At 35.8% G+C, this 25,257-nt stretch overlaps 7 protein-coding genes across 8 annotated transcripts in view; 3 read left to right on the plus strand and 4 right to left on the minus strand.

Moving 5' to 3' along the window:
• The first annotated feature begins 116 nt into the window (after positions 1–116).
• On the plus strand, positions 117–4,008 carry LOC116307167 (uncharacterized). The gene is made up of 5 exons (XM_031717318.2): positions 117–453; positions 1,126–1,967; positions 2,703–2,831; positions 3,196–3,320; positions 3,565–4,008. Exons 1-5 carry the CDS (start codon positions 117–119, stop codon positions 3,926–3,928), a joined length of 1,797 nt encoding a protein of 598 aa, XP_031573178.2. The 3' UTR covers positions 3,929–4,008.
• Positions 4,009–7,614: 3,606 nt separating this feature from the next.
• On the plus strand, positions 7,615–13,079 carry LOC116307165 (5-hydroxytryptamine receptor 1B). Its single transcript, XM_031717316.2, has 2 exons — positions 7,615–8,230; positions 11,294–13,079. Exons 1-2 carry the CDS (start codon positions 7,951–7,953, stop codon positions 12,124–12,126), a joined length of 1,113 nt encoding a protein of 370 aa, XP_031573176.2. The 5' UTR covers positions 7,615–7,950; the 3' UTR covers positions 12,127–13,079.
• Positions 13,080–13,327: 248 nt separating this feature from the next.
• On the plus strand, positions 13,328–15,298 carry LOC148906594 (uncharacterized). Its single transcript, XM_089038281.1, has 3 exons — positions 13,328–13,872; positions 14,066–14,326; positions 14,615–15,298. Exons 1-3 carry the CDS (start codon positions 13,412–13,414, stop codon positions 14,787–14,789), a joined length of 897 nt encoding a protein of 298 aa, XP_088894407.1. The 5' UTR covers positions 13,328–13,411; the 3' UTR covers positions 14,790–15,298.
• On the minus strand, positions 14,808–15,731 carry LOC148906595 (uncharacterized). Its single transcript, XM_089038284.1, has 3 exons — positions 15,343–15,731; positions 15,077–15,271; positions 14,808–15,006 (listed from the first exon to the last, which is right to left on the minus strand). The coding sequence occupies exons 1-3, from the start codon at positions 15,470–15,472 to the stop codon at positions 14,879–14,881; spliced, it is 453 nt and encodes a 150-aa protein (XP_088894410.1). The 5' UTR covers positions 15,473–15,731; the 3' UTR covers positions 14,808–14,878.
• On the minus strand, positions 15,347–17,330 carry LOC148906596 (uncharacterized). Its single transcript, XM_089038283.1, has 5 exons — positions 16,652–17,330; positions 16,366–16,581; positions 16,044–16,227; positions 15,759–15,902; positions 15,347–15,488 (listed from the first exon to the last, which is right to left on the minus strand). The coding sequence occupies exons 1-4, from the start codon at positions 17,012–17,014 to the stop codon at positions 15,790–15,792; spliced, it is 876 nt and encodes a 291-aa protein (XP_088894409.1). The 5' UTR covers positions 17,015–17,330; the 3' UTR covers positions 15,347–15,488; positions 15,759–15,789.
• A 699-nt stretch (positions 17,331–18,029) lies between these two features.
• LOC116307169 (octopamine receptor beta-2R-like) overlaps positions 18,030–25,257 on the minus strand; it is a gene marked incomplete at its 5' end in the record, with an annotated part of 16,981 nt that continues 9,753 nt past the window's right edge. The window contains one exon of the mRNA XM_089038285.1: positions 18,030–19,685. Within this exon, the coding sequence (XP_088894411.1) occupies positions 18,838–19,685 (848 nt within the window). The remainder of the gene's footprint in view (positions 19,686–25,257) is intronic.
• Positions 23,559–25,257, minus strand: part of LOC148906597 (uncharacterized) — a 3,502-nt gene continuing 1,803 nt past the window's right edge. Inside the window, exons 2-5 of one of the 2 annotated variants that reach the window (XR_016121381.1) lie at positions 24,877–25,228; positions 24,426–24,734; positions 24,197–24,283; positions 23,559–23,896 (exon numbers count right to left, since the gene is read on the minus strand). Coding sequence is in view for 1 of the 2 variants with exons in the window: in XM_089038246.1 (XP_088894372.1) it covers positions 24,252–24,283; positions 24,426–24,734; positions 24,877–25,204 (669 nt within the window). In the remaining variant the exon portion in view is untranslated. Of the gene's footprint in view, positions 23,897–24,187; positions 24,284–24,425; positions 24,735–24,876 lie in introns of those variants that run through there. The other variant, XM_089038246.1, reaches the window with a different exon arrangement.

A 25,257-nucleotide genomic window follows, 5' to 3' on the forward strand; every position in this document is an offset into this window, starting at 1 on the left:
TACATGAAAAAAATTTCATGAAACTAGACGAAAGACGAAAAAAGGAATAACGCTGTGGAAAACTGTATTGTATAATTCTATCCTTCGATCAAATAACCTTTTATCAGCCCAATAAGATGATTATCTATGTATATTTGCGTAGTGGAGATAAAAGCAGCATTTTGAAGGTCATGGTACAAAAACCTCAACAGCAAACGACAAGTAAACAAGAATTGCCAGTCATTACGACATGTCTTCCAAGACTTCCACAGACAATGTCAGAGATCACGTGGATCAGAAGTAACCAGCTGATTGGAGAAGCCAGAGTCATGTGGTTAATCTGTTTTTTGAGTATGAAGATCCAAGAGTTTTATTTCTTTATCTTGACGATAAAAGACGCCGCTAAAAATTACGATATTTCCACCAGAAAAACGAATGATTTTGCTGGTAAAAGAAAGTTGGCGATCCTCAAAGGTATTTGGATGATAACACTATGCATATAAAAGTGTTGTTTTTTTTTGTTTTTTGTTTTAAAAAGTTTTATAATTTTAACAGTTTTATATACGTTAATCGAAGTATTATGATCCACCTTAAGTCGAAGAACGCTCCAATATATATATATTTCTGTCTACTATGACACATTATAGACCTCCCCGGCCTGGGCGTAATGTTTTCTCATTTCAGACACGTGTCATTCCCTAGAGTAACATTTCTTTGTTTAGCGGTTGCACATGAGAAGACACATGAATATGGATACATGCAACAAAAACATCTTAGGCCCCGTCCAAACATATCCGGAAATTTTTGTATCCGCAAATTATTTTTTGCGGATACGAAAATGTTTGCGTCCACACGCAGCGTACTCGAATCGTTTTCACTGTCCACACGTATCCGTTTTCGTAAAATTTGCGGATACGGACACAAACATTTGCGGATACGTGTGGACGGGGCCTTATCAAAGGAATGACACTTGTTATGAAATGGGAAAACATTACGCCCAGGCCGATGAGGTTTATTTTCAAAGGGCAATATTATTCCTTATCAGAAATTAGGCTAAAGGTGTTTTTTAGGATGTATTTATTTAAACCAAAGTACGCTGCATTCTCTTTTCGTCTACTGACATACCATATTACTTTATTTTTAAAGGGCAATATTCTTTGGGAGATCTGACAGAGTTCAGAGGCAACTTTTACAAAGGAGCTATTGATTGTTGGGTGGCCTTGTATGAAAGGGGAGTGTCTGAGATGGGTAGGCAGACAACACATGGAGCAGTCCAGGAACATGATGTTGCAGTGGCTCGCAGTGAGACAGGTCAGTCAGTGGTAAATGACCAGGAACTAGATACCGTTACAATTCCTGGAAAATTGGGGCCAGACAGCATATCATCTGGTGCAGTCCAGGAAATCGATCATAAAGTTGAAGTGGCTCGAAGTGAGTCAGGTCAGTCAGTGGTGAAGAATGACCAGGAACTAGATACCGTAACGATTCCTGAAACACTAGGACTGGACAGCACATCACCTGGTGCAAAAGATTCTAACAATTATATTGAATCTCATGTTAATAGTGGTTCAGAACCATTACCAACAAACGTGCAAATCCCTGGTCCAAGCGCAGTACCACCTTTCATCCCAAAGGCAAACAAGTTACGCTACGAGCTCTTTAATGCAACGAGCAATAACCCAGGTACACGGAATACAAATGACGCTCGTGCTGGTGAAAATCTGACTGGGGCAACACGAGAAAACAACACAAGACCATCGCTAAGAGAGAGACTGCGACAAGGATTCCAAAGACTGTTTGGTGCAAGGAAGAAGAATATACTAGTGGTACCAGTCACCAGCGCTGAAAACGATGACCAGGTTCCTATCAACCTTACCGATATCGACCCTAAAGTATTTGCAGAAGAAATTACAATGATTGAGAAAGAAATGTTTGGTAAAATAGGACTGGACGAGATCCTAGACCAAAGATGGAAGTCTCAAGAAAGAGTGAGTGTATTATTTAATATTTCAGTGTTGATCTAGAAAACTTGATTTATTATCTAACCTATGAAGGTCAAAACAAGATTATTCCCTTCTGATGTGAGAAAAAATCTGAACATATGCTATGGTTCAACATTAGTCACTGAGAAGAGTACAAATATCCACAAAGAAAACAGCCTGGAGCGAGTAGAAATATCCTTTGATATTTGATACTTTAGGTTATTTGTATAGGAAATCAATGCACGATCTCGAGTATAATTCGGAATTCACCTTTTGAGCGCTAGCTAGCCATCACTTGGTATTGGATTGTGTCACCAAGAAGTTCGGACATCGTTCTCGGATTTCGATACGAATTTACTGACTTTTAAACAAATTCTTTACTCGGTTTGTTTAGTTAGCTCTCTAAATACAAGCAAAATATCACTTATCCGATTTGATTGGCTTTTTTTACTGCTTTTTGGAAAAGTAACTAAAGAAATTCATCTGAATTTTCTTTTTTAATTCAGTGAATGGGAATCCGAGAAGGATGTCCGAACTTTTTGGTGTCCGCTCAAAAGGTGAATTCATAGGTACGAGTGATGTTTTGAAAATTTTCAAGATTGGACGAGCCTTTTAACATTACGGGTTTCTATAAATTTCGAATCGTTCGAGAACATTGTACGATTTTTTGTTTATAATACAACACCAAACGTTTTCTATTTTATAATAATTTAGTAATAAATGTGTTTTCATGTTACACAGGGGACTTGCTCTCCAAACGTCACAGCAATGGCCGAGTTCTACTCGCGCATGGTTGCTTTAGTAACCACAGAAATACTCGCCCATGAACGACCAGGACAACGGGCTCGTGTTATAGCTAAAGTGATCGAGGTAAGCTATACAGTGAGAGTTTACTACACCATTTATACAAATAAATTGCAAGCGGAGAAAGAAGCCTGAAGTCTCAAGTCCCAAAGTCTCATTCACATTGAAAGTAAATTTTTCTCATATCAAACACCGATTCAATCCCGTGAGTATTATTTTTGTGTTTTGTATAATGGAAGCCAAGGCAATGTAACCCTACTTCTAGATTCCTCTTCTAAAATGTCCCTTAAACTCATTCACATTGAGTGTAATGTTTTCTCATATCAATTCTCGTGTCAATCCCTTGAGAATAGTTTCTTTGGCCATAAATAGCGCTGCTCGAGAAAAAACGATATGGCAAATGATTTATTTTTTGTTTTGTTTTTCTCAGATGGCTGACCGCTGTGCAGAGATACACAACTACAACGCCACCAAGGCCCTTGTGACGTCACTACGATCCCCTCCTGTCTACAGATTACAACACACTTGGAAAAAATTGAAACACAAAAGTAAAAGGTACACTACAATAACCTTTACAAATAAATTATACTGATTATATATAACTCACCTTTTCGCACTAGTTATCATGTGGTATAAATTGTATTTGATTGTGTTACGGTCACCAAAAATTTCGGACATCGTTCTCGGATTCCATACAAATGTACTGGTTTTTGAACATATTATTCACTTGGTTTGTTTATCTGTTTCTATTGTATTATATTTCTATTACTTACTTCTAAAGCCTCATTTTCTTCTCCAGTATGTTACGTCATCTAATCATCCTGACGTCATCATCAGATGATTATGCTCTTTACTACAGACACCGACTGGCGTGCAAAAACAACACCAACTCTCTTCATTTCCTGGGTGATGTATTGGGTCAAATGAACTACATCCAAAGTGTTTACTCGGAGGATGAAGTCGGTTCCAACCACGCATGCGCAGACGTGTCAACGGAGCTCCAAGACGTTTTGTACAGTTACCGGAATGCCGCTGAGGGCTATAGCTACCCTCGACATCCTGGCGTTGCTAAGTTACTGATGAAGACAGCGGAAGTCAAAACCCTTGTTGAGAATTATGACTTGTCATTAGAACGAGAACCGGAGAACACTGTTAAAAACTAAAAACATATCGCATTGATTAAGTCTGGTTCAATAACTTTTAAATAGAGTAAGATAGCAATACGGGGAAGGGATTATGAAGAGCAAAGATATGCTTATATATTTTAAATTCTTACTTCGTTCGATGTAAATTTGAAATAAATAAAACTGAATATACGTTTTTATTCCTAAATTATTATTCTTTAATTCTGTTTTCATTTGTTTTCGTATTTGTTTTTGTTTTTCCTCACTCTTTCTTTTCCTTTTCCTTCTTCTTCTTTTCCTTCTTCTTCTTGTCCTTCTTCTTGTCCTTCTTGTCGTCCTTCTTGTCCTTCTTGTCCTTCTTGTCCTTCTTGTCCTTCTTCTTGTCCTTCTTGTCCTTCTTCTTGTCCTTCTTGTCCTTCTTGTCCTTCTTCTTTTCCTTCTTCTTCTTGTCCTTCTTCTTGTCCTTCTTGTCCTTCTTCTTGTCCTTCTTGTCCTTCTTGTCCTTCTTCTTGTCCTTCTTGTCCTTCTTGTCCTTCTTCTTCTCCTTCTTCTCCTTCTTCTCCTTCTCCCTCCTTCTCCCTCTCCTTCTCCCTCTCCTTCTCCTTCTCCTTCTCCTTCCTTTTCTTTCTTTTTTTCTATTTTTCTTTTTTTCTTTTTCTCTTTTGGAAGGGGGCTGTATTTCCCTTTTATTTTTGCTCTTCTTACTATTCATTTCCTTTCCTAATTTTTCCATAGTTTAACTTTATCTTCTTAATTTAAAATTTCATGTGTGTGTCTCTCTCTTTTTTTTTTTTTTTTTTTTTTTTTTTTTAATCTTGCCTGCAATAAAGTCTATCTTTCTAGCATGGCTCAAAAATAAGAGTTAATTTGAAAGTTAAAATTATATTCGTGCAACTGCACATTTTCACATCTTTCTAGCATGACTCAGAAATAAAAGTTCATTTTAGAAGCGAAAACATTTTAAAGTTATATTAGTGCAACTGCACGTTTTCAAAACGGAAAATACGTGTAGTAGGGCACGCGGAACTAAATAATAAAAAACAACTAAAATCATTAATTTAAAGCTGGGAAAGCGAAATTGAAATTATTTATAATCCCAAAATTATGATTTAAGTTAAGCATGCCAGAAATAAAAGCTAATTTTAGAAGCGAAAACATTTTAAAGTTATATTAGTGCAACTGCACGTTTTCAAAACGGAAAATAAGTGTAGTAGGGCACGCGGAACTAAATAATAAAAAACAACTAAAATCATTAATTTAAAGTTGGGAAAGCGAAATTGAAATTATTTATAATCCCAAAATTATGATTTAAGTTAAGCATGCCAGAAATAAAAGCTAATTTTAGAAGCGAAATCATTTTATGTTAAATTCGTGCAACTGCTTATTTTCGCCTGTGGATTTCAAAAAGGGAAATGCGTGTAGCAGGGCACACGGAAATAAAATATTGCAAAATAACTAAAATCAGTAATTTGAAGGAAGAAAAGCAGAGTTGAAAATAATTTTAATTTTAAAATTATAACTTATGTTAAACATGCCAGTTTTAACAGGTGTCTTCAGTCCTAATCTTTCTTTAAGTAAATAAATTTCTTTCCAACATGGCAGGGAGAAAAACAAGTCAACTTTAAGGGGAATAATTCTTAATGATTATCAGTGGACTTCATTTCATGAGTGGATTTCGAAATTGAAAAATCGTGTCGAAGAGGACGATTGCTGCACTAGTAAAATCCCAGCATGTGACGGTGCTATTCTACTATCAGAAAATGAAAAACAGGATGTTTATCACTGGATTCCGCCTGGTGGGAGAGATTGTGGCGGCTTTTGCTTCAGACAGCTGAAATGAAATGGCCATCCTTCAAACAATCCCATATGCAACTAATACTAGTCATTTGTATATTCACTAAAACTACTTGGGCATGGCCAAGTGGGCTGGAGATAATGCTCTTGAAACAAAAATAGAAAGTTTTCTTCTCTGAATGAGTTAGATTTCTTGGCCTTTTTTATAGCGAGTTTATGTTCTTTATCGTTGAGCAAGAGGGACGCATGCAGGATCAAAAAAAGAATGCACTCATGCGCAATATACATATGAAATGTTCATATCTTTATAGTTATTAGGTTAGCCGTAGAAAGAAGAAAAATTGTACACAGATAATAATGACATTGGCTTTTGACAGACAGTTTTGACAACGTGTTAAATGAATAACACGGTCAATGATGATAGATAGCCTCAGGCCACGGAGGTTCTGTAATCTACTCAGTAGGAATACTTCTTATTTCTTAAAGCTGTGTTAATAAGAGGAGTCCGATCCTTATTTTTAGTTTAATCTTTTTTTTTTTTTTTAATTTATTTATTCATCAATTTTTTCCCCTTTCGATTCTTCTTCAGCTGCTTTACTTTAATCGTATCAAGATCATGTAGAATGTCTTGTGCATGAATTCGAATATACAAAACAGAACAAAGGGAAAAATAACATTCTTTATCTTTTGCCCACGTTTGAATAACAAAACCAAACAAAAGAGGAGAGTTTTGGCTTAAACTGAAAGTTTTCAAATGCGCCAAAATTCATGCAAAGAAGATATAATAATATCAGAAGATCGCAATTCGTTTTACTAAAGCTGCTAATGATCTAGTATTCTCGCTTCCGAAACTTTCTTTATTAAAAGCCAAAAAAAATTCGTAAGATATATGCACTGTCGGTAGAAATATTAAGAAAATTCAAAATTATATTCGTAATTACTAGAAATTTCGTTTGTCTAGGGCTGATAATTTATGAAAAGGGAAAAAAAGTTAAAGCTGCGAGCACAGTGTCAATATAAAGTCGGGAGTAAACTCCTGTTATGAAAATGTCTCTGTTACTGCATTTTCAAGGAAAATTCTTTCTCCTACTAGAAAAGACACCGTTTATTTAAAAACATGGTTTATTTTCAAATCGAATGTTTTGGCTTTTTCTTCTTTTTTAGTTGTTTGTTGTTGTTTTTTTTGTTTTTTTTTTGTTTTGTTTTTTTTGTTTTTTTGTTGTTTTTTTTTTTTGTTTTTTTGTTTTTGTTTTGTTTTTGTTTTTGTTTTTGTTTTTGTTTTTGTTTTTGTTTTTGTTTTTGTTTTTGTTTTTGTTTTTGTTTTTGTTTTTGTTTTTGTTTTTGTTTTGTTTTTGTTTTTGTTTTTGTTTTTGTTTTTGTTTTTGTTTTTGTTTTTGTTTTGTTTTTGTTTTGTTTTTTGTTTTGTTTTGTTTTGTTTGTTTTGTTTTGTTTTTGTTTTTGTTTTTGTTTTTTTTTGTTTTTTTTGTTTTGTTGTTGTTGTTTTGTTTTTTTTGTTTTGTTTTGTTTTGTTTTTTTCTTGTTTTTATTTATTTATATTTTTTTTTAGGATTTCTTTTGAGTTTTGCAAGTTATTACATGTAAAAGTCGAGTGTTACCAAGCAACAATTTTTCTTCATCAAGAAAAAAAAAACACTCACAAAAAACTTAATCTAGAGCTTATTTAACCGAAAAAGATAGCAAAAAAAAAAAAAAAAAATTCTAGCTGGAATTCAACAAATAACGAAACCACCTGGAGTACAAAATATCGTGGATAGATTTTCTTGTTATTGAAATTATAATCTAGAAGTTAAAAAAAGCTCACTGTTCTAATTAATACTCAGATAACATTGCCTAAACATTTCCGTTTGAAAGCAAAAGTACATTGTTTCAGCGTCTGACAGTTGGTAATTGTAATATTATCAATTTGCCGGATTGTCAGAGGCCGAATTATTTACTTTCACTGAGCGTTTAATATATGCGTTACAACTCTCTGGCATGAATTCAAAGCTAGTAAGACTAGAATAGGTTCTCCAGCAACTTCCAAGAAGCAATATTCATTTTGCAAATACCGTTTTGTTTAGCGGGTTCAGTTGAGTGAACTTCAAGTGCTCTAAAACATACTTTCTGTCGATGAATACCATTTGTTTTTGCTTATTATCGTACTCAGCAGACGTATTTTTATAAGAAATAGCATAATTTTCTTGGTCAGAGCTAAGGCGAAGATTCAAATACTTTACGTCAAAAAGAATTTCATCTTTTCAATCAAAATGGCTGAAGAAAACTCGACATATTCTACAGGTTATCATTATCATACTCTATCCGAAGTACTTAAAAGCCCAAAAACTGCTTTGACTGCCGTGTTTTTAGTACTTCTGATGTTGTGTACTCTGGTTGGGAATTTTCTTGTTATTTGGACTATTTTCATGACTCGACGTTTGAGGTTTTCAGCGTTCTTCTTCGTGGCGAGTTTGGCTGTGGCAGACTTTCTAGTTGGACTTGTGGTTCTTCCAATCTCGCTCGCTTATCACCTTACTTTTGAAATGACAGGTAAGCCGACAGAAATATTAATTCCACCTTTTTTCAATTCAATTTAAATCTCAAAATTAAGATACTTTTAACGAACACAAATCATAGCCGATCAAAAATTCTTACGAGCAAAAATTAAAGTTTTTTTTAAAAGATTGTTTCAAGACTATCGGCATGGCATAGTTAATTGTAATATTTATAACTACTTCTTTCTTGAAAAATATAACGGGATATGATAGCATGTATTTCTTTCAATATATCATTCAAAAAACACCCTCGTTTGCATCTTGACATCGAAGCTCATTATGGACAGAAAACGAAAGAGTCTACGATCCATTTATAGTTTTGTTTTGTTTTGTTTTGTTTTGTTTTTCATTACTCCGTGACCAACTTAGTTCGAGTTTTTAGTTCTAAATATATCATACGAAACATTTATTTCCCAGGCAAAAGTTCGTGAATGACTATCTTATCTTCATATCGTGTGAAAAAATTTATTCGTTTCAAATGTTGAATGGCTTTCGTCCATTGTTATGGTCATTTTTTATTTCGATAAGCAAGAGTAAACATTCTCGTTCATGTTTTTCAGTTCGCTCAAAACAGCAGGCTTCCGCGAGAGCATCGGTGAAAAAATCTATTTGATGAGAACTGAGAGACTTTCGTTAAACCATTGTGAATTGAGTCCAAATGTTCGTGTTACAGTACCGTCTCACCGCGATTCAAACGTTATTCGATGATTCAGTTCCGTGACTTTGTTTCATCATTCAATGACAATATCACAAAAACCAGCCATTACCCGAAGCCGAACTCATCTCATAACCATTAATAATGATAATTGTAATAATCGGAAAAGGTAGAAATACTTTTATAATTTGGTTTTCCATTCATCTAATCCAATCATCCACCAATTTGTCAAGTAAGTTTCGAGTTTTCTGTTGTTCAGCAATAAGCCTCTATTTTTACTTTGTCTAGAATGTTCTTGTAATCCAGTGATGATCCGTATTAAGTGCAATTTGCAATTTTTGAAATTGGGATTTTAACAATTCATATGCAATTTGACTCTTTGAAAAACTAACGAGTGCAAATTAATCCCAAATTGAACGAGAAACCATATCATTACTTATTAATGATACAAGTGCAAAAATTAGGACAAAAAGTGAACGCTTTGCAGTCGTTCAAGGTCACGCGCGTAATAAGCCCTGTGATGTCTTTATTGCTTATTGGTTCTGACAAATGAATTAAAAATAGCCGACTAATGAATTGTGCAAATGTACCGACAAATTGAACGAGAAATCGTGTTATTACTTATTAATAACATACATGAAAAATTACAAAAAAGAGAGAGAGAGAGAGAGAGAGAGACGAAAATATGTGAAATATTCAATGCATAAGCTTAATATTTTATGAAATTTGTTCGTTCACAACCAAATATATTCAAAACGATTTTGGTTTCAAATACATGTAACAAAGATTTTTTTAACCATTTTAAACGAAAAATTGGCTATATGTTAATTGTAAACAGTTTCTTTTACTGTTAAGTAAATCTGAATCACTAGCAATGAAGACATTTGGATTGGCTGACTTTGCAGCTAACTGGAATTGTAAGACATTGAAAAAAAATTATACCTGACAGTTGTTGAAGGTGTTCAGAACACTTTGCGGCTCAGCTTGGGATCTTGTAGACCAAAATATTATATTGTGTAAGCACTTACCACATCGTGTTTAATGGTCTTGCTCATAGTCTTTTTCATTTCTGTTTTAGTTTTTGCTTTACTTCGGCAAAGAATCGCTCGAGTATTTTCTTTATCTAGATCGGCTGGCTCATTTTCCTCAATTCATTGTTTTCTTCTCACTTTTTCTTCCATATATTCAGCAATAACGATGAACTTTTACTTGTGTTTTCTTTTTTAAACTGTTTTTTTTTTTTAGTTTTTTGATAGAAAAATCTGTAAAATCTTTGCTTACTTTCACCTAAGATAAAATGGCTGCCATTTTCCCCCTCGCTTGCTTCAAATTTTCCTCAAATTTTTCGTCATAAAAATCTATCATCTTATTGGCTAAAATCATTTTCTATTGTTTATTATCCAATCAAAAGCGAGAATTCCGTTTGTAATTTGCACTGCATTACTTTTTTTTTTTTTGCACTGTATTTCAGCCAATCAGCATCAAGTACTTTTTGCACTTATGTTTTTAGGCCGCAAATTTAATGACATAGATTTGTTACTTTTTTTATTTTTTTATTTTTTATTTTAGTTATTTTGAGTAGCTTTAAAATAAATAAATTCCCCTCCACACACACACACACAAAATATTTTATAGAAAAAACTTTTTTGTGGTCACCTACGCACCATTGCAGAATATCAATAAAGATTTAGAAAAACAGAAAGGTTATTTCTGATTATCATGAGTAAGTTTAAAGGGAAGCAGAGCTAATTATAGATGATGTCAATACTACTCATTAGCGTTGAAGAGCGATCCATGGGCTGAAAGAGAATCTTTGCTTTGTGACAGGAAATGCTTGTTAGTAGACCAAATAAATCACTGATTGCTCACTTGGATCTGTCGGTCCCTATTTTATTTGATTGTTACGTAAGTCTCCATGAATAAACATGATTTCAATAGTCTTTTTACCTCCTTTTCCTTCGATAAAAATCGCCATCATTGTTATTGCTGAGCCTGCAATATTTTATTAGGAAAGACCGCAGATACGTCATTAACACCGGGAGCCTAGTTTCTGTTGTATTCTCTTTTACTCAAAATTAAGAAGGTGGCCCAAAGTGGGCGTAGGCAACCTCTCAACCAATGAGATGTATGGATTACATACCACGTGACATTTTGAGTTGCTTTGAGATCGATGCCAATTGTTTCAACTCGTCATCTTATGTTCTCTTTTCTGTTCTCTATTAATCTAGTAATCTAAACAGAGCTTGGGCTTCCTGTGGTAATCTAGTGTCTTCCTTATAGACAGACAGACAGACAGACAGACAGACAGATAGACAGACCGGTTTCTCCCTTACGCTTTATGCCTGTAATACTGCTGTTGTTCACTCTTTTTTGAATGGTTCATTTTTATTTTTTTGGTTTAAGGGAGATGGATATTGGGATCATTTACTTGCAAAGCATGGCTTCTGTTCAACTTCTGGTTCTGCTCTGCATCAGTTCTCAACCTCTGTCTGGTCAGCTGGGATCGTTACGTAGCAGTGACGTCACCGCTTCACTACAAAGCGCACATGAGCGATACAAGAGTGCGCAAAATGATAATAATCAGTTGGACGTTGAGCTTTTCATTATCAATCATTCTTATCGCTAAAGCAAATTCTAGTATAGACAAGAGGACTAACTGTACGATACATAGAATCGAAGACGTTGCCTTTGCAGTATGCGGTGTCCTTCTTGTCTTCCTCATACCTGTAGCCTTTTTGATATTTGTGAACGCAAGAGTCTGGATTACAGCTCGAAGACACAAGAAAAGAATCACAGCAGTTGAGGATTCGATGCGGCTTAGTTTTAGTAACAACTGGAATTATAATCTCGAGAGCAGAAATAGCATCGATAATAGTCCAATGTTGACGCTCGATTCCCGCGGTAGATCTACATCCGGGATCCTCCACCAGATTAATAATAAGAGTTCGACTTCCGAGCGAGGTGGAAAAACACTAACAAGAACGATCAAGCAAGAGATCAAGACATTCAAAACCTTTCTTATCGTTATCGGGGTGTTCGTGGTCTGTTGGTGTCCATTCTATGTGTCCATGCTTGTTGATATTGTCAATAAGTTCAGTTCTTTTGTCTTTTATATAACCATTGTTCTTGGTTATTGCAATAGTGCTATGAATATTTTTATCTATGGAGTCTTTAACAAGGAGTTTAGAAAAGCTATGATAACAAGCCTCAAATGTTGCAAAGTTGAAACATTTTAACATTAGAGACTGCAGGGAAAAATAGGAATACATGCAAATGAAATTGCTCATATTTTTTATATTTGTAGTTTATTATTCATTCAATATTTTATTTGCGTCCTCAATTAGTGCCATTATATTAGGTGCTAGAGCGATAAGACACATCAATATAGATTATATATGTATGTATCTCTGCCGAAACTCACTTCCGAAAGCGCTTATGGCTAAGAGCTAAGTGGCTCATGAATTAAGCGCGACTGACCTATTGATCGGTGGACAGACTAACGGATGGGCGGACGGACAAAGCTTCTAATATTTCTAAGTGTCTGATCAGGGTAGGCATTAGTTTGAGCCATTTTAAATGCAAATGAGTCGTTCTTAGCTTCTAGGGATTCATGTGGAACTTGAAAGTCACATTCGTTATATATTTTTTATGGGCTGAACTTTTAAATGCGGGCTCTATCAAGGTGTCAAATTAATTCGATCCTGACTACCAATGAACCCCACCTCTCTTTAGCCATATATAGTTTTATTCAATTTATAATTCGATCAGAGCATAATAATATTAGCTATGATCAAAGTAATGGAATTACAGTAAAATGAGCAGTTACTTACAAACTCTGGAATAATGCCAACATCTTGAAAATAATGAGTTGCACGAAAAGTTTCAGTCGGCCTATAGAAAACAACACATTGTCGAAACAGCATTAGTACGAGTAAAGAATGACATACTTCGTGCAATCGACAACAAATGTTCTGATATCCTGGTCTTACTTGACATATCTGCAGCCTTTGATACTGCCAACCACTCACTTCTATTACAAAGGCTGTCAACAAGATATGGTATCAATGGTCTTGCTCTTCAATGTTTTAGGTCGTATTTGTCTGTATGATAGACATTGTACAGTATGTGTCCAGGATGGCCAATCTACTGTCAAATCAGGAATTCCTCATTAAATTTTTGCAACTCTCTATTCTATGGTCTACCTAAGTCATCCATAGATAGACTTCAGTACGTCCAAAATGCAGCCGCAAGGGCTGTTACGTTTTCTAGTAAATTGTCCATATCACTCCAATTCTCCAAAACTTGCATTGGCTACCTGTAATTTAAGATCTTATTGCTTACTTTTAAAATCCTACATGATGCTGCACCTCCCTATCTTAATTTGTGAATTGGTTCAATCTTATAATCCACCTCGATCCTTAAAGTGCACCTACACCCTATTTTTTTAATATTCTTAACTGTTTGTACGGAACTTTTTAAAATGTTTTGTGGTATTTCGGTCACATTTGAAAAAAAAATTGAATGCGAAAAATTGTTTTAAAAATACGAAATGCGTGGTCCATTACCGCAGAATCAAAGCGGGAGTCTGGGTCCGAGTGTGACGTCACCCCAGGCCATGACTTGTTGCTTGGTGCACGAAAGTTAGTAAACAGATCGAGTACTTTTGAAACACAAGAGATTTTTGAAGACAAATTCGTGAAGATGGACTCTGATAACTCTGATCTAGAGACATCTTTTGACTTACAAGATGAATACGATGTTGAGGACGAATGTTTTGACTGTTCTGAGCAGTCCGATTCAGGAGAATATTTGTCAGTCGAAGGAAATGATGATACCTCTGAGTGGTACGAAGGGCATCATTCAGGAGAACCTCTGGCAGACGAAGAATGGACGAGACAGTATGAAAATACTGAACGAGAAAATGCCAAGATTGAGGAAATGCTTCACAAACGATTGACTGCCGTTAGCGTAGTAAGCGAATGGTGAGTTTTCTGTGCTATTGAAACATAAAAGCGCCCCGTGAATTTATAATGCGAGAGCGGTTTCGCCAAACCGTAAACAATGTTTTTGAATGAGCTCGAGGATGACACTAACCAAGATTGCGACTTTTGTAAGCTTTACAGTTTCTTGTTACGTGTACATTGAACATTCGTGTTTTTACTGTTTGTTTTGAAGGTGCAAGTGTGGCAATTGCTCTACTGAGATGCTAGTAAATATAAGCGAATGCTATTGCTGCAAAGAACTCGACGGATGCGACGAAGCTCTCCATTCTCAAGAAGTCCTTCAAGACCTTGATGAAAATGCCGAGCTGAACTGCATAACCGAACATCCTGGCTTCTCAGCAGTATGTCTCCAAAAATGGAGTCTTAAGCTAGCAGCTGATAAGTACAAAACCAGAGATCGGAAAAGATATCAACAATCAGGATCAGAGGAAAGGTAAGCTGTATTTGTGGCTTCTTTATGTACACATTATACTTTAACCAAAGAAATTATGAAAAAACCTTATCAATAAAAAGTTAAATATGCCAAAAATATTTTTATAAAGCAGTTTGTCCTTCTTGACATTAATTCCAAGGATTGCATGGGATATGATAATTTTTGCAGTGAACCAACCCCCAAACTCATGAAATTACCTTAATAAATCAAACTATTTTATATTCATTAGTTATTGATCATAATTTTGTTGTAATCACACACTAAACTGATTCATTATTGACATTCCAGCTTCCTTCGTAGCATTGCATATAGGGAGTTCACAAGACTAGTGCATGGGTATTTGGGATACAAGAGACGAATTCCACTACCAGCCTGTGCTTACACACGCATCAGAGAATGTTTCAGAATTTCTGAAGATGAACTACACAGTGGGTTTGAAATGGATCTTGAGCCTTTAGTTTGACTGCACAATGACAAGATATAAAAATAAAAAGTATTTAATACAAATTTTGTAGATGAAACAATTTAGTGTTTTAATAGTCGATGTTTTTTTTAATTTCTTTGGTTTTTTGGACAGTCAATGACATTCTTGTGTCCTTTCATAGGATTTTTGCATAGGCTGCAATGTGGGGCTCTCTTGGCATGTTCTCTACTTGTTAGTTGGTTTTGTTCAGGGACATCTAAAGAAAAAATATTAAAAATGTATAAGTAATATAAAATTTATAAATTTAGCTAAGATGTAAAAAGTACCTGCACAAGTAGGAGGAACATCCTCAACCACAATGCTTTTCCTGTGCAAGTGCTTTTGAAGAGCCTCCTCTCTTGGCTGCTTCTCCAGCATTGAATTCATTGGTGCTGGGGTCATCTGTCTTAATTCATCTTGTGCAGCAGTCAAGTCTTCTTTTGATGAATTCATGAACGTCTGGAAAATTTCTTCCACGTAACCTATAATAAAAATTGAGTTTAAAATTATGAGTGACAAAAATGTAACCCTTGAAGCACAACACATAGCCTACCATAGTCTGGTTTTACTCTGACATCCCTTATCGTGGCTTCTCCATTTTTGAACTTGGGATAAACCACCTTTTGTCTGTTGTTGCCTCCCGTTGTTTCTACCTCTCTCCGAAGATTAAGGTTGAAATGCATAGCAGCAAGAATGTGTCTGAAAAGAAAATATCCAAATTTTAAACATATGCAGTTGGATTTGACAGGGTTTTACCTTTGGGGTTCATTGGACTCCCAAGTTATCTAAAATTGAATCCTATGGCATATATGTTTTTCAAACTCTCTTTATTTCAAAGATATTTTCGTGTCTCTAGAAAGCAATCTATTTTTGTTTGGGCGTCCTATTCATATTTTTTTTACATATATAACCCAAATTTGGTGATCTTATTTATCAATCAGGTTTCTCGCTAAAATTCTAAATACAAACCGGCAATACATTCCAACATATGAATATGCAATCATTGGTCATCACTGTCGTAATCCCACTCTGAATCAGTTACACTTTCTTCTTGAGGAACTGAGTCACCCACTGTCTGAGTTGCCTTGTTTTTCGTTTTGTTATTCTTAAGGCCTGATAATAATAATATTTATAAAGATTTCAAGTATTAGGTTCACAAATACATATTAGTATAATATATCCTTCTAGGAACCCTAAGAATGTTTGTCACTTATAAAATCACACATACTTATAAGGACTAGCTACATTACTTACGTCTTGTAAGCCTTCTGCATTCAAGCTTCCTTTTCCTCAGGTGTGATCTCAGGGATATTACTTGGTTTCTCAGCAGTCTCCTTTCTTTTTGCCATTTGGCTTCACCAGTCGTAGGGTCTCTAGTACTCGATGTCTCCTCCGTTTCCATGAAATCGACATTTTCGTCCTCCCTGTTCTCGGCACTCTGGTGAAAGAAAATCGATAGTCGATTGAGCTACACTGTATTATGTAAACAATCATCCTTACTCTACCATAAACAATGACTCGTGTTCAAAACATATGAGTAATAAAGCCCATAAGACTAAGTTGTAATAATAATCACCGTAATATCTTCAGTATTAGAGACAGGAGCAACTTCTAAAACCTCTTCTCTTTGTGCCACAGGCAAGAGCATAGGCTCAGGCTCGCTGACTGGTTCAGTTGTACCAGGGTCTTCGACAGTGGCGTCATCATGATGATCTTGATGTGCAGTACTACTGGGGACGCTTTTAGAAGCAGCAGTCGACACGGTGGCATTTTTTAATGATTCTCTTAAAGTCTATCACGAAAAATACACTTTATTAGTTTCATAAGAAGGTTGCAGTAAATGTTTTAGCTGAGTTTTTTACCTTTCTTCGATTGCGATATGTTTGCTGTTTCTTTGGCGAGTCTAGTTGACCAGCATGTAGCGTGGGGTAAACATTCACTCCAAAACTGTCTCGTTTCAGTCGAGGGATGGCCGGTTTTCCCAAGGTAGCAAGAGTTGTAAATCTTCGCTCAAATGATTCTACTCTAAAATGCACAGAACATATGCACGAGTTCCTTGTAGGCTCCCACTTTGCACGCTTCACCTTTACAAACTTTATCCATCTAGTCCTTCGCTTCTTGGCCTCGGGTCTTTCATCATTAAAATACGGAATACTATGAAGGGCAATCCCTTCAGGAATATTTGGAACGTTGCTACATCCCCAAACTACACATTTGTTGGGCATTTTAGCGTTTGGAAATAAAACGTATTTAAGAAATTTGATAAAAGCAAGCGAATAGTCTAGAAAAATCTGTATAGAATCTGTGGTAATCTTTGGTTGTGTTGGCCTGTGGTGACGTCACACACCGCTCGCCCCAATCTCCTCTGTAATTACGGCCATGGTTCACTTACTTCGGCTAAAATGGTCAATTTTTCAATCTTTGACAGAGCACCAAAAATTCCCGTTTTGATGGATCTAAAAAATTTTTCCACAAATCTGCTTTTTGTGCCTTAAAGTTTTACTCCAGATCAGAAAAAAATAGGGTGTAGGTGCACTTTAAGATCTTCTAGCCTCAATCTACTATCAAAACCCATTGCTAGCCTTAAAAGCTATGGGTACAGGGTGTTTTCCCATGCAGCCCCCGAGTTGTGGAACTCCCTTCCCATGAACATAGAGCCCGTGATTCTCTATCAGGTTTTAATAAAAATTTTGGCTTTTCCGGCAAGCGTACAATTATCATTACCAGTTTAATCTATGAATATATTATTTATTGTTTCAAAATAAATGACATTACTTGAAGGCTACGTACGGTTTCAGAACTTTAATCATCTAAATATCATTTAACATCGTTATCTTCTGTTACTTTTACTTGTTCGAAATCTAGGGATAATTGTGATACTAAACGTTACTATCTAAAGAAAAAAGCGACAAATCTACGGTGTAACTTACCCGGTAGCCGGTGTAACTTGACTTGAATGAATTTACATTAAGGCGTTTCCGTACTTATATACTACTACTTATTTATTCAAAAGCGTGCACTAAGGTCGAGCATAAAAGAACCCCATTATACTATTGTATTTCTTTGTTCCGAAGTATTTTCGTAAACGAAGCATTTATTTATCAATTTAATAGTGTTTTGTAATTCAAGCTTAAAGTCGGTAAAGCGTTGTTGAATCTTGTAGAATTGACGCTATATAAAATAAAGGTGTTACTATTATTATTAACCAGGGAGGGCACAGGGTGCACGTTTACCACCCCCCCCCCCCCCCTTCCATCCCATAAAAGCTTAAGGTCCGCTCATCTATCTCCATTTGCTTCAAAATTGCATGAAATTTTGGATTAAATCAAGAGCACTGTCTATCTGCATATTGAATTTTTTGGTTCTGCAAATATATGAATTGGAATACCACTTTAAAGGCGACTGTTAGTTTGGACATAGTTCCATTTCCATTCCCAGCAGTGCACCCACCCTGCAAGATCCCTGGTTACACTCCTGTATACTTTCTCGTGCGCACCTTAATGTGCGAGGAATTACAGAAAAACAGTATGTAAATCAATGTATAACTGAAACTCGTAATATTTATAAAAATCAAAATAAATAAATAAGTTTGTTTAGGAATAATTACGACATATTATTGGAATGCAACCATATGACTCAAAATCCTCCAAAGCAAGAGAAGCCGAGCTAAATTATTAACCATTCCGAGGCTGAGGGGAAAACTGGGTCGAGTGTGCATTGCAGTGCACTGTGGGACTGTTTGGGGGACATATTTTCGAGATAGAGTGTAATTCGTCAATTAAAACAGCCCTAAAATGCATTGACCAAATTTTTCCTCAACATCTGAATGTGGAATGCTTTGTTATGGTCACCCAGCATGACGACTATGACGTCACCATCACGTGCCCACTGCCATAATATAGCTTGGGCTGCCTGTGGTTAGATGGCAGAACAATAAAATCCCTTTGCTCTCGGGAATCGACGTTTTTCTTATGTAAAACGATTGTATTGTTCCTGCCATCTAACATGGCTGCCGTCACGTGATAGTGCAAAACTTCTATAACAAAGACTATCTTGGTAAAGTAGAGCTGACGTAAGATTCATTATCAACCCCTCTCTCCTGCGTATTACGACGTGCGGCCGACGATGAAGAGAAGGACTGGGACCTCTGCCTCGCGGTCCATTTGCGTCGAATCGCCATAACCAGCGCCTTCCTGAAATCCTTATTAAGAAAGCCGTATATAAAAACATTACAAGCACTGTTAACGTAGCCAAGAGATATAAACAGAAGTTTGATGTTGTCATATACCGCAGTTATTGGTTTTATAGAAGATATTACTGTTATAACGAAAAAGGGCATCCAGCAAAACATGAACACTCCAATCACCGTCAAAAAGAGTTTGTAAGTCTTTATTTCTTTGCTAATTCTCAGCGAATCCAATTTTCTTTGAAGGGTTGTTCTCTGCTCGTACGGTTGGAGCTCGTAGTCTTTTGTACTCTCACTTTTAAGTGATATAGTCGACTGTGCTTTAATTTTTTTGAGTTGCGCTTGAGCAGCGATCATTCTCTTGCCGTTAGAAAAACCAAGAAAGCATACTGGAATGACAAACAAGACGATGACGACTGGTAAAGCGTATTCAATATCCATGCCTTCGGTAGAACATTGATGGATCCGATTGTGTGAAGCTTTAACACCAAGCCAAGCAAGACATGAAAGAAAGAATGAAAACACCCAGATACAAAGCAGTATTATCTTAACCCTTGATCTACGCATGCGTACAGCGTATCGAAGAGGTGACCTGACGGCTACGTAGCGGTCCCAGCTTATGGCACACAAGTTAAGGATGGACGCACAACTGAACCAAGTGTTAGCAAATATCCAGGCATCGCAGATTTCTACTGTATATACCGTGTACTCTAGAGAAAAAAAACAAAACTAATTAGGCCTCAACTCTCTTTGCATTCATTCGTTACTCCAGTTTTCCATATTTTGCGAACTCGGTAATTACAAGCTGCACGCTGAAATTTGGTTTTTCGCTGCCGTCAATCAAAAATAATCAGTCGGTACATTTTATATTTCTCTGGGCAATAGTGAAAACCCCAATTTCATAACAAGCCGGAGAAGTAGAAAGTTGCGGTAATAATTGAGATGTATTTCACTATGTTCAAATAATACCAATAAATAATAATAATATCAATTCAATAAGTACATTTTTAACTAATAAAGCCTTATACAGCTATTTCAAAAAAGGTTGAATACTGAATACTGCATACTGAATATTGCATTCCACTGAAGACCGAAGTGCATTGTGGGTCATAGTGACATTGTCTTAAGTAGGATTAATAATTATTATTTATTCTATTTTTAGTGTATTTCATCTGAAACAATATACTAACTACATGTAGAGAGTTAATTGCAGTATATTTATTTTTTATTTCAAATTAACTAGACCCACAACGCACTTTGGTCTTGGAATGCACTATTCAGTATGCAGTACTCAGCCATTCAACCTTTTTTGAAATATCTGCATACTATCTGATAGTAGTAGTGTAATTTTGTCTATTGTGAATGACATGGTGAAAGAAAAATAAATAAACAAATGAAAGTTTTGAATTTCCTGTTGATCAGGGTTTATAGCCTTAATTTCGCGTAGAATATTCATATGTTCCAGAAAGGTCCGTGGGTTTTAAAGTGCTTGCATTTGTTGAAGTCATGCACTCATTACTTTATCGTTACGTTCAGTAGCAAGTCTATAAAGGTTTTGCACCATCACGTGCTGGCCCCATAATATAGCTTGGGTGGCCTGTGATTAGATGGCAGAACAATAAAACCCCTTCGGGAATTGAATCTTTTATCGTTTAAAACGACTGCATTGTTCCTGCCATCTAACATGGCTGCCATCACCTGATGGTCCAAAGCTTGTAGCCATATGTGAATATTATGACACTAAAATAAATGGTGCTGTATTTTAACGCTGAATAAATGAGTATGTAGGCGAGGAACACAGCTGTATTTCATACGAGTTGGAAAAACAATTTATCATTGGTTAAATGTTTACGCTTCGGCGCTGGAACTACACTAGCTCTAAATGTAAAACACCTAAGACTCGAAATGCTTTGCTTCTTTGTAATCCCAACCACGTCTAGTCCCTTTGGCCGTATTTTGTATGCTTGTCATATTTATAGATATGAACTCGCTTCTCTTGTAAGCGTAAAAATTAAAGAAAGTTGTCAACGAATGGATTATTTTAGTCGCCCCATTGCGTGCTGCTGCTTAGCAACTACGCTGTTGATTGCTGCTAAGATAAAACCAATTCATTAGATTAACCTAGCTAGGCGCCATCTCCCTTAGAGAACAGTTTTTGTTTTTTTGTTTGGTTTTGTTTTTTTGTTTTGTTGTTTGTTTTTTTTTTTGCTGTTTTGTTTGTTTGTTTGTTTTTTGTTTTTGTTTTTTGTTTGCTTTTTGTTGTTTTTTGTTGTTTTTTTTGTTGTTGTTGTTGTTGTTTTGTTTTGTTTGTTAAAGTTCTCCTTGCACTTCTTTGGTCCTTTCGTCACTTTCTGTGTTCTGTTACTTAACGAGCCACTGTTTTAATTCTTAACTGACATCAACTTCAACCATAATCTTCATTTTTTTTCGGGCCTTGAAACAACCTCGAGGCTACTCAAAATCAGCGGAAAGGCTAACTCACACATCGAATATGAATAACTTATTAATCGATGAAATGCTAAATGAACGATCAAAGGAGATTGAATTAATAAATGGACGAATGAATGAATGAATGGCATTGTATCACATGGATGTATATGGCAGTGGTAGATTTAGGGGAGGATCACATTCTACCCCTCCCTCCCCTCTCTTTCTTGGATAACCGCATCGATTTAGATGACTTTTGTAATAGGATTTATCCAACGGATAGCGCTATCCACTCTTTGTACAAATATCTATATCGCGTTAGTCGTAAAAGATAACAACCATAGCGTAAAAAATTGTCTCAACTTTATCTTTGACTTTACTTTAAATGCTCTGATATTTTTATTTCAGATATTGGTGTCAGCCATGGACAATAGCCAGGTGAATCTTTCTACGCACAACAATAGTGATGGTGATAAGTACTTTCCATCAAATCTTCCCAAATTTCAAAGATCAATATTAAATAAATATCGCGCTGAAAACCAAGTCTGTATGGACTCGGTTCCAAAAACAATATTTCCACCAAAATGTAGTATATATTGGTAGTCGGTGGAAAATAACGTCGGACTATTAATAGTTGTTGTTTTTTCCTGCGAAACTGAGAATGTTGCTACAGTTCCAAGTCTTGTCGATGGAATTGTCTTATAAAGTAACTAAACAGTACAACTTTTTTAAGACAAAAAACTTGCAAGGCTTGTTCCCGAAATGTCGCGCGCTTCTTCAGCTCTGACGGAAGTTTTAAGAACGTGACTTGAAGTGAGCTGTTCGGTTTTTAACTTAGTTGAACAACGATTTCCGAGGGGAAAAAACAGAATAATTTATGATTGTCAGTCGTCATGTAAATTCAAATGATGACAACAAATCATTTGCCAAAATTAGTATGACAATGACCAAGAATGGTGCTTTTTGCAGTAAAAAAAAAAAAAAAAAAGAAAAAGAAAAAGAAAAAGAGAAAAAAAAGAAAAAGAGCCATGAAAACGAAAAACTAATTGTTAAAAGCTCTTTCAATTTTACAGTTTTCCAGTTAGTAATTACTTGAAAATACAAAATTGCTTACTTCCAATCTAAAAACTCATCGATAATTTTTTTCAGTTATATTTATTGTGTAGTTCAAGCAAAGGGTAAAAACCCAGGAAAAGTATTTACCCGAGAGCTTTTTGGTAACTCAAAGCTAAGTGCTTTCTTAATTAATAAAAAAATCTTAAAACACATGCCAAAAGGCCTTGTTCTAATTATATTTAAGACTTGTTTCTGAAATTTTACGAATATTCAGGCTATTTCACCTTCGACTGAAAGTGACTAGGCATGTTGGAATGAACTGGAATGTTTCTGTTTAAACAATGGAAACCTTTTCTTTTAGAAATACTGAATTAATAATTTTAGAAGAATTTCTGAAGATTTCGTAGTTTCTACTTAATGACAGAAATTTCACACCTGTTCAAATTTTCCTCATATTTTTTGTTTAGTCCATTTTGAGTCTGGCATTTTGTTCCGTCCTGTTAGATGAGCACACTATATCAATCGCGTTGTATCATTGGCTGAGCGTGAAGGGTTGTTAATAGCCATAAAAAGAATATTTGAACTTGTTTTCGAATAACCCTTCGGCAAAATGGCAAGCAAATTCGAGTGAGTTAAAACTAGACTGAGTGAAAAACGAATACGCGCGGTAGAAAGAACACCTTTACTTTATTAAAACCTAAAGAGATTTCATTATGACTGGTGTTGTATCGGCAGGGAAAATTTAAAAATCTGAAGTTGATATATAGTTTTACAAATAACAGGATTCAGAATAACTTCGCATATTTCAAAACCCGTGTTGGCGTCAAATTCAAAGAATTTTTAAATAACTTTGCCAACTTTGCGGCAAAAATGAATTGAATACCATTTGCTTTTACTGAAAAGTTTAAAAAAAGGCAATTTATTTACTATTTAATGCTTTTACTCAATGAATAGTAATGGGACATCCTAAGAAAGAAGTTTCTAGTTTTGCCCAATTGGAAATTTTTGATAATTATATCGGCAAATTTATACTCTAGGATACCTTCCCCTTACTTGAGCTCAAAAAACGCGTGACACACGTAAATGCATTACTCGTTTAATTCAGTGACTTCAAAATACCTCAGAGATGATCAGGAATTCCTGACCACTTTTTACAGAACACCAGCCCTACTAGCGGCTCTGTATTTTGCCTCAAATGTGATCAGGAATTCCTGACCACTTTTTACAAAACACCATCTCGACTAGCGGCTCTGTATTTTGCCTCAGATGTGATCAGGAATTCCTGACCATTTTTCACAAAACACCATCTCGACTAGCGGCTCTGTATTTGCAGAATTTGTAATAATATATATGGCCTTCAAAGTTGCTATGCGTCCAGCATTCTTCGTTATGACAAATAGTTGCCATTTCTTCTCTTTGGCAATCCTTAGTAGTTCACCTGAAAATGCATTTAAAAAAATAGCGCATCTCAGGTTTCAGTCGTCTTAAGGGATGAACCATTCGATATTTTACGGGAATATTTGAATTTTTGGCTGCTCGATATTTTTTTCGTGGCCTCACGTATTGTAAGATTTCTAAGCGATTTCTACTTTTTGAAGTTAACCAACCACCATACAAATCACGTATACTATTCCATTACTCAAACATTGTTTGGCGGAGCATTTGTTTTAACCTACTAGCCTACGCTATTAAACTATTAAACTACTATTAAAGCTATTAAACTACTTAGTTTACGTACCTTATCTTGAGGCGTGAGTTCATGACTGAACTGGTCCATGTTATTGTGTGCCTGATCACAGTTTTATCGCTGCGTTGGTGAGCATTTCTTCAACGAAAAAGATACAAATAGAAAAAAAATTTTTGCTTTATCATGATTCTCTCAGTCTTTCTCATCTTTTACTTTAACCGTCAATCATACTCTTACATTTAGCCATTAATTTATGTATTTATAGTAAATGAATCCATACCTCTAAACAAGATGTCATCCACCGATTTGAGTGGGTACAAATCTTGATGCTCCTCGTTGAGTTCTGCCATAGCCACGCGCCGATGGTTTCCGCCAATAACGACCTCCAATTCATAAGAATCAATGTTCTCAGCTTCGAAATCTTCTATTCTGTGGAGCCCCTTTACCACGACTATTAACGGCTTTTGGCCAGGAACAGGGTTGTTGAGCATCTGCTCTTTCAGCTGCTTCACAATAACGTGGTCAACGCCACGTAACTCGTATTCCGCTCTCGGTGCTGTTAAAGAGCTTGTTAACACTTTGGTGGTCACTACAATGACAAGCACAAAAATAAAATAATAAAAATGAATAACGCCCCCATTTTTAAAAAAAGATGTCGTAAGTACCAAAAGCGTATAAGAACCCAGTGTCCTAGTGTAACGTAATATTGCACCTTTTTTTTTGGAACTTACCGTCAACTTTAATGGCAAATTTAAGGAAAGTGGATAACTGCTCGGAAATCTGCTGATCTGCTGTTTCTACTTCAGATAAATGTGCTAGGGCTGTAGGGAGATTAGCACTCGGTGAGACAGGCAGATCATTCCTTGGCTCGACAGATAGTTCAGCGCTTTTTTGCCTAGTTTCGCGGCGCACTCTCTTTGCTTGTGGTCCTTTGCTTAGGCTTCCTAATGGTGTTGTCGGCATTGCACTTTCAAGCACCTCGATCCCTAAGATGGCTGAAGCCTTTGCCGCAAAATCTTTTCCATCTGGCCAAGGTTCACATAGCGTTATATCTAGCATCCTGTAGCCATTTTAGCAGTTAAACTATGACAACAAAAAAAAGATCGAATATA

Source organism: Actinia tenebrosa, unplaced genomic scaffold (genome assembly GCF_029948245.1).
Source record: "Actinia tenebrosa isolate PJP-AT-01 unplaced genomic scaffold, QUT_ActTen_1.0 PGA_scaffold5__44_contigs__length_20552954, whole genome shotgun sequence".
Classification (NCBI taxonomy): domain Eukaryota; kingdom Metazoa; phylum Cnidaria; class Anthozoa; order Actiniaria; family Actiniidae; genus Actinia; species Actinia tenebrosa.

Bases quoted from the DNA above. Each gene is read 5' to 3' on its own strand.
- LOC116307167 (XM_031717318.2), top strand. From the start codon at position 117: ATGATTATCTATGTATATTTGCGTAGTGGAGATAAAAGCAGCATTTTG. The intron at 1,968-2,702 runs GTGAGTGTATTA...CATGTTACACAG, and splicing joins GATGGAAGTCTCAAGAAAGA to GGGACTTGCTCTCCAAACGT. The intron at 3,321-3,564 runs GTACACTACAAT...TTTCTTCTCCAG, and splicing joins TTGAAACACAAAAGTAAAAG to TATGTTACGTCATCTAATCA.
- LOC116307165 (XM_031717316.2), top strand. From the start codon at position 7,951: ATGGCTGAAGAAAACTCGACATATTCTACAGGTTATCATTATCATACT. The intron at 8,231-11,293 runs GTAAGCCGACAG...TTTTGGTTTAAG, and splicing joins CCTTACTTTTGAAATGACAG to GGAGATGGATATTGGGATCA.
- LOC148906594 (XM_089038281.1), top strand. From the start codon at position 13,412: ATGCGAAAAATTGTTTTAAAAATACGAAATGCGTGGTCCATTACCGCA. The intron at 13,873-14,065 runs GTGAGTTTTCTG...TTTGTTTTGAAG, and splicing joins GTTAGCGTAGTAAGCGAATG to GTGCAAGTGTGGCAATTGCT. The intron at 14,327-14,614 runs GTAAGCTGTATT...TTGACATTCCAG, and splicing joins CAATCAGGATCAGAGGAAAG to CTTCCTTCGTAGCATTGCAT.
- LOC148906595 (XM_089038284.1), bottom strand. From the start codon at position 15,472: ATGCATTTCAACCTTAATCTTCGGAGAGAGGTAGAAACAACGGGAGGC. The intron at 15,272-15,342 runs GTAGGCTATGTG...TTTTTATTATAG, and splicing joins CAGAGTAAAACCAGACTATG to GTTACGTGGAAGAAATTTTC. The intron at 15,007-15,076 runs GTACTTTTTACA...TTTTTTCTTTAG, and splicing joins TGTTCCTCCTACTTGTGCAG to ATGTCCCTGAACAAAACCAA.
- LOC148906596 (XM_089038283.1), bottom strand. From the start codon at position 17,014: ATGCCCAACAAATGTGTAGTTTGGGGATGTAGCAACGTTCCAAATATT. The intron at 16,582-16,651 runs GTAAAAAACTCA...TTTTCGTGATAG, and splicing joins CATATCGCAATCGAAGAAAG to ACTTTAAGAGAATCATTAAA. The intron at 16,228-16,365 runs GTGATTATTATT...TTCTTTCACCAG, and splicing joins CTAATACTGAAGATATTACG to AGTGCCGAGAACAGGGAGGA.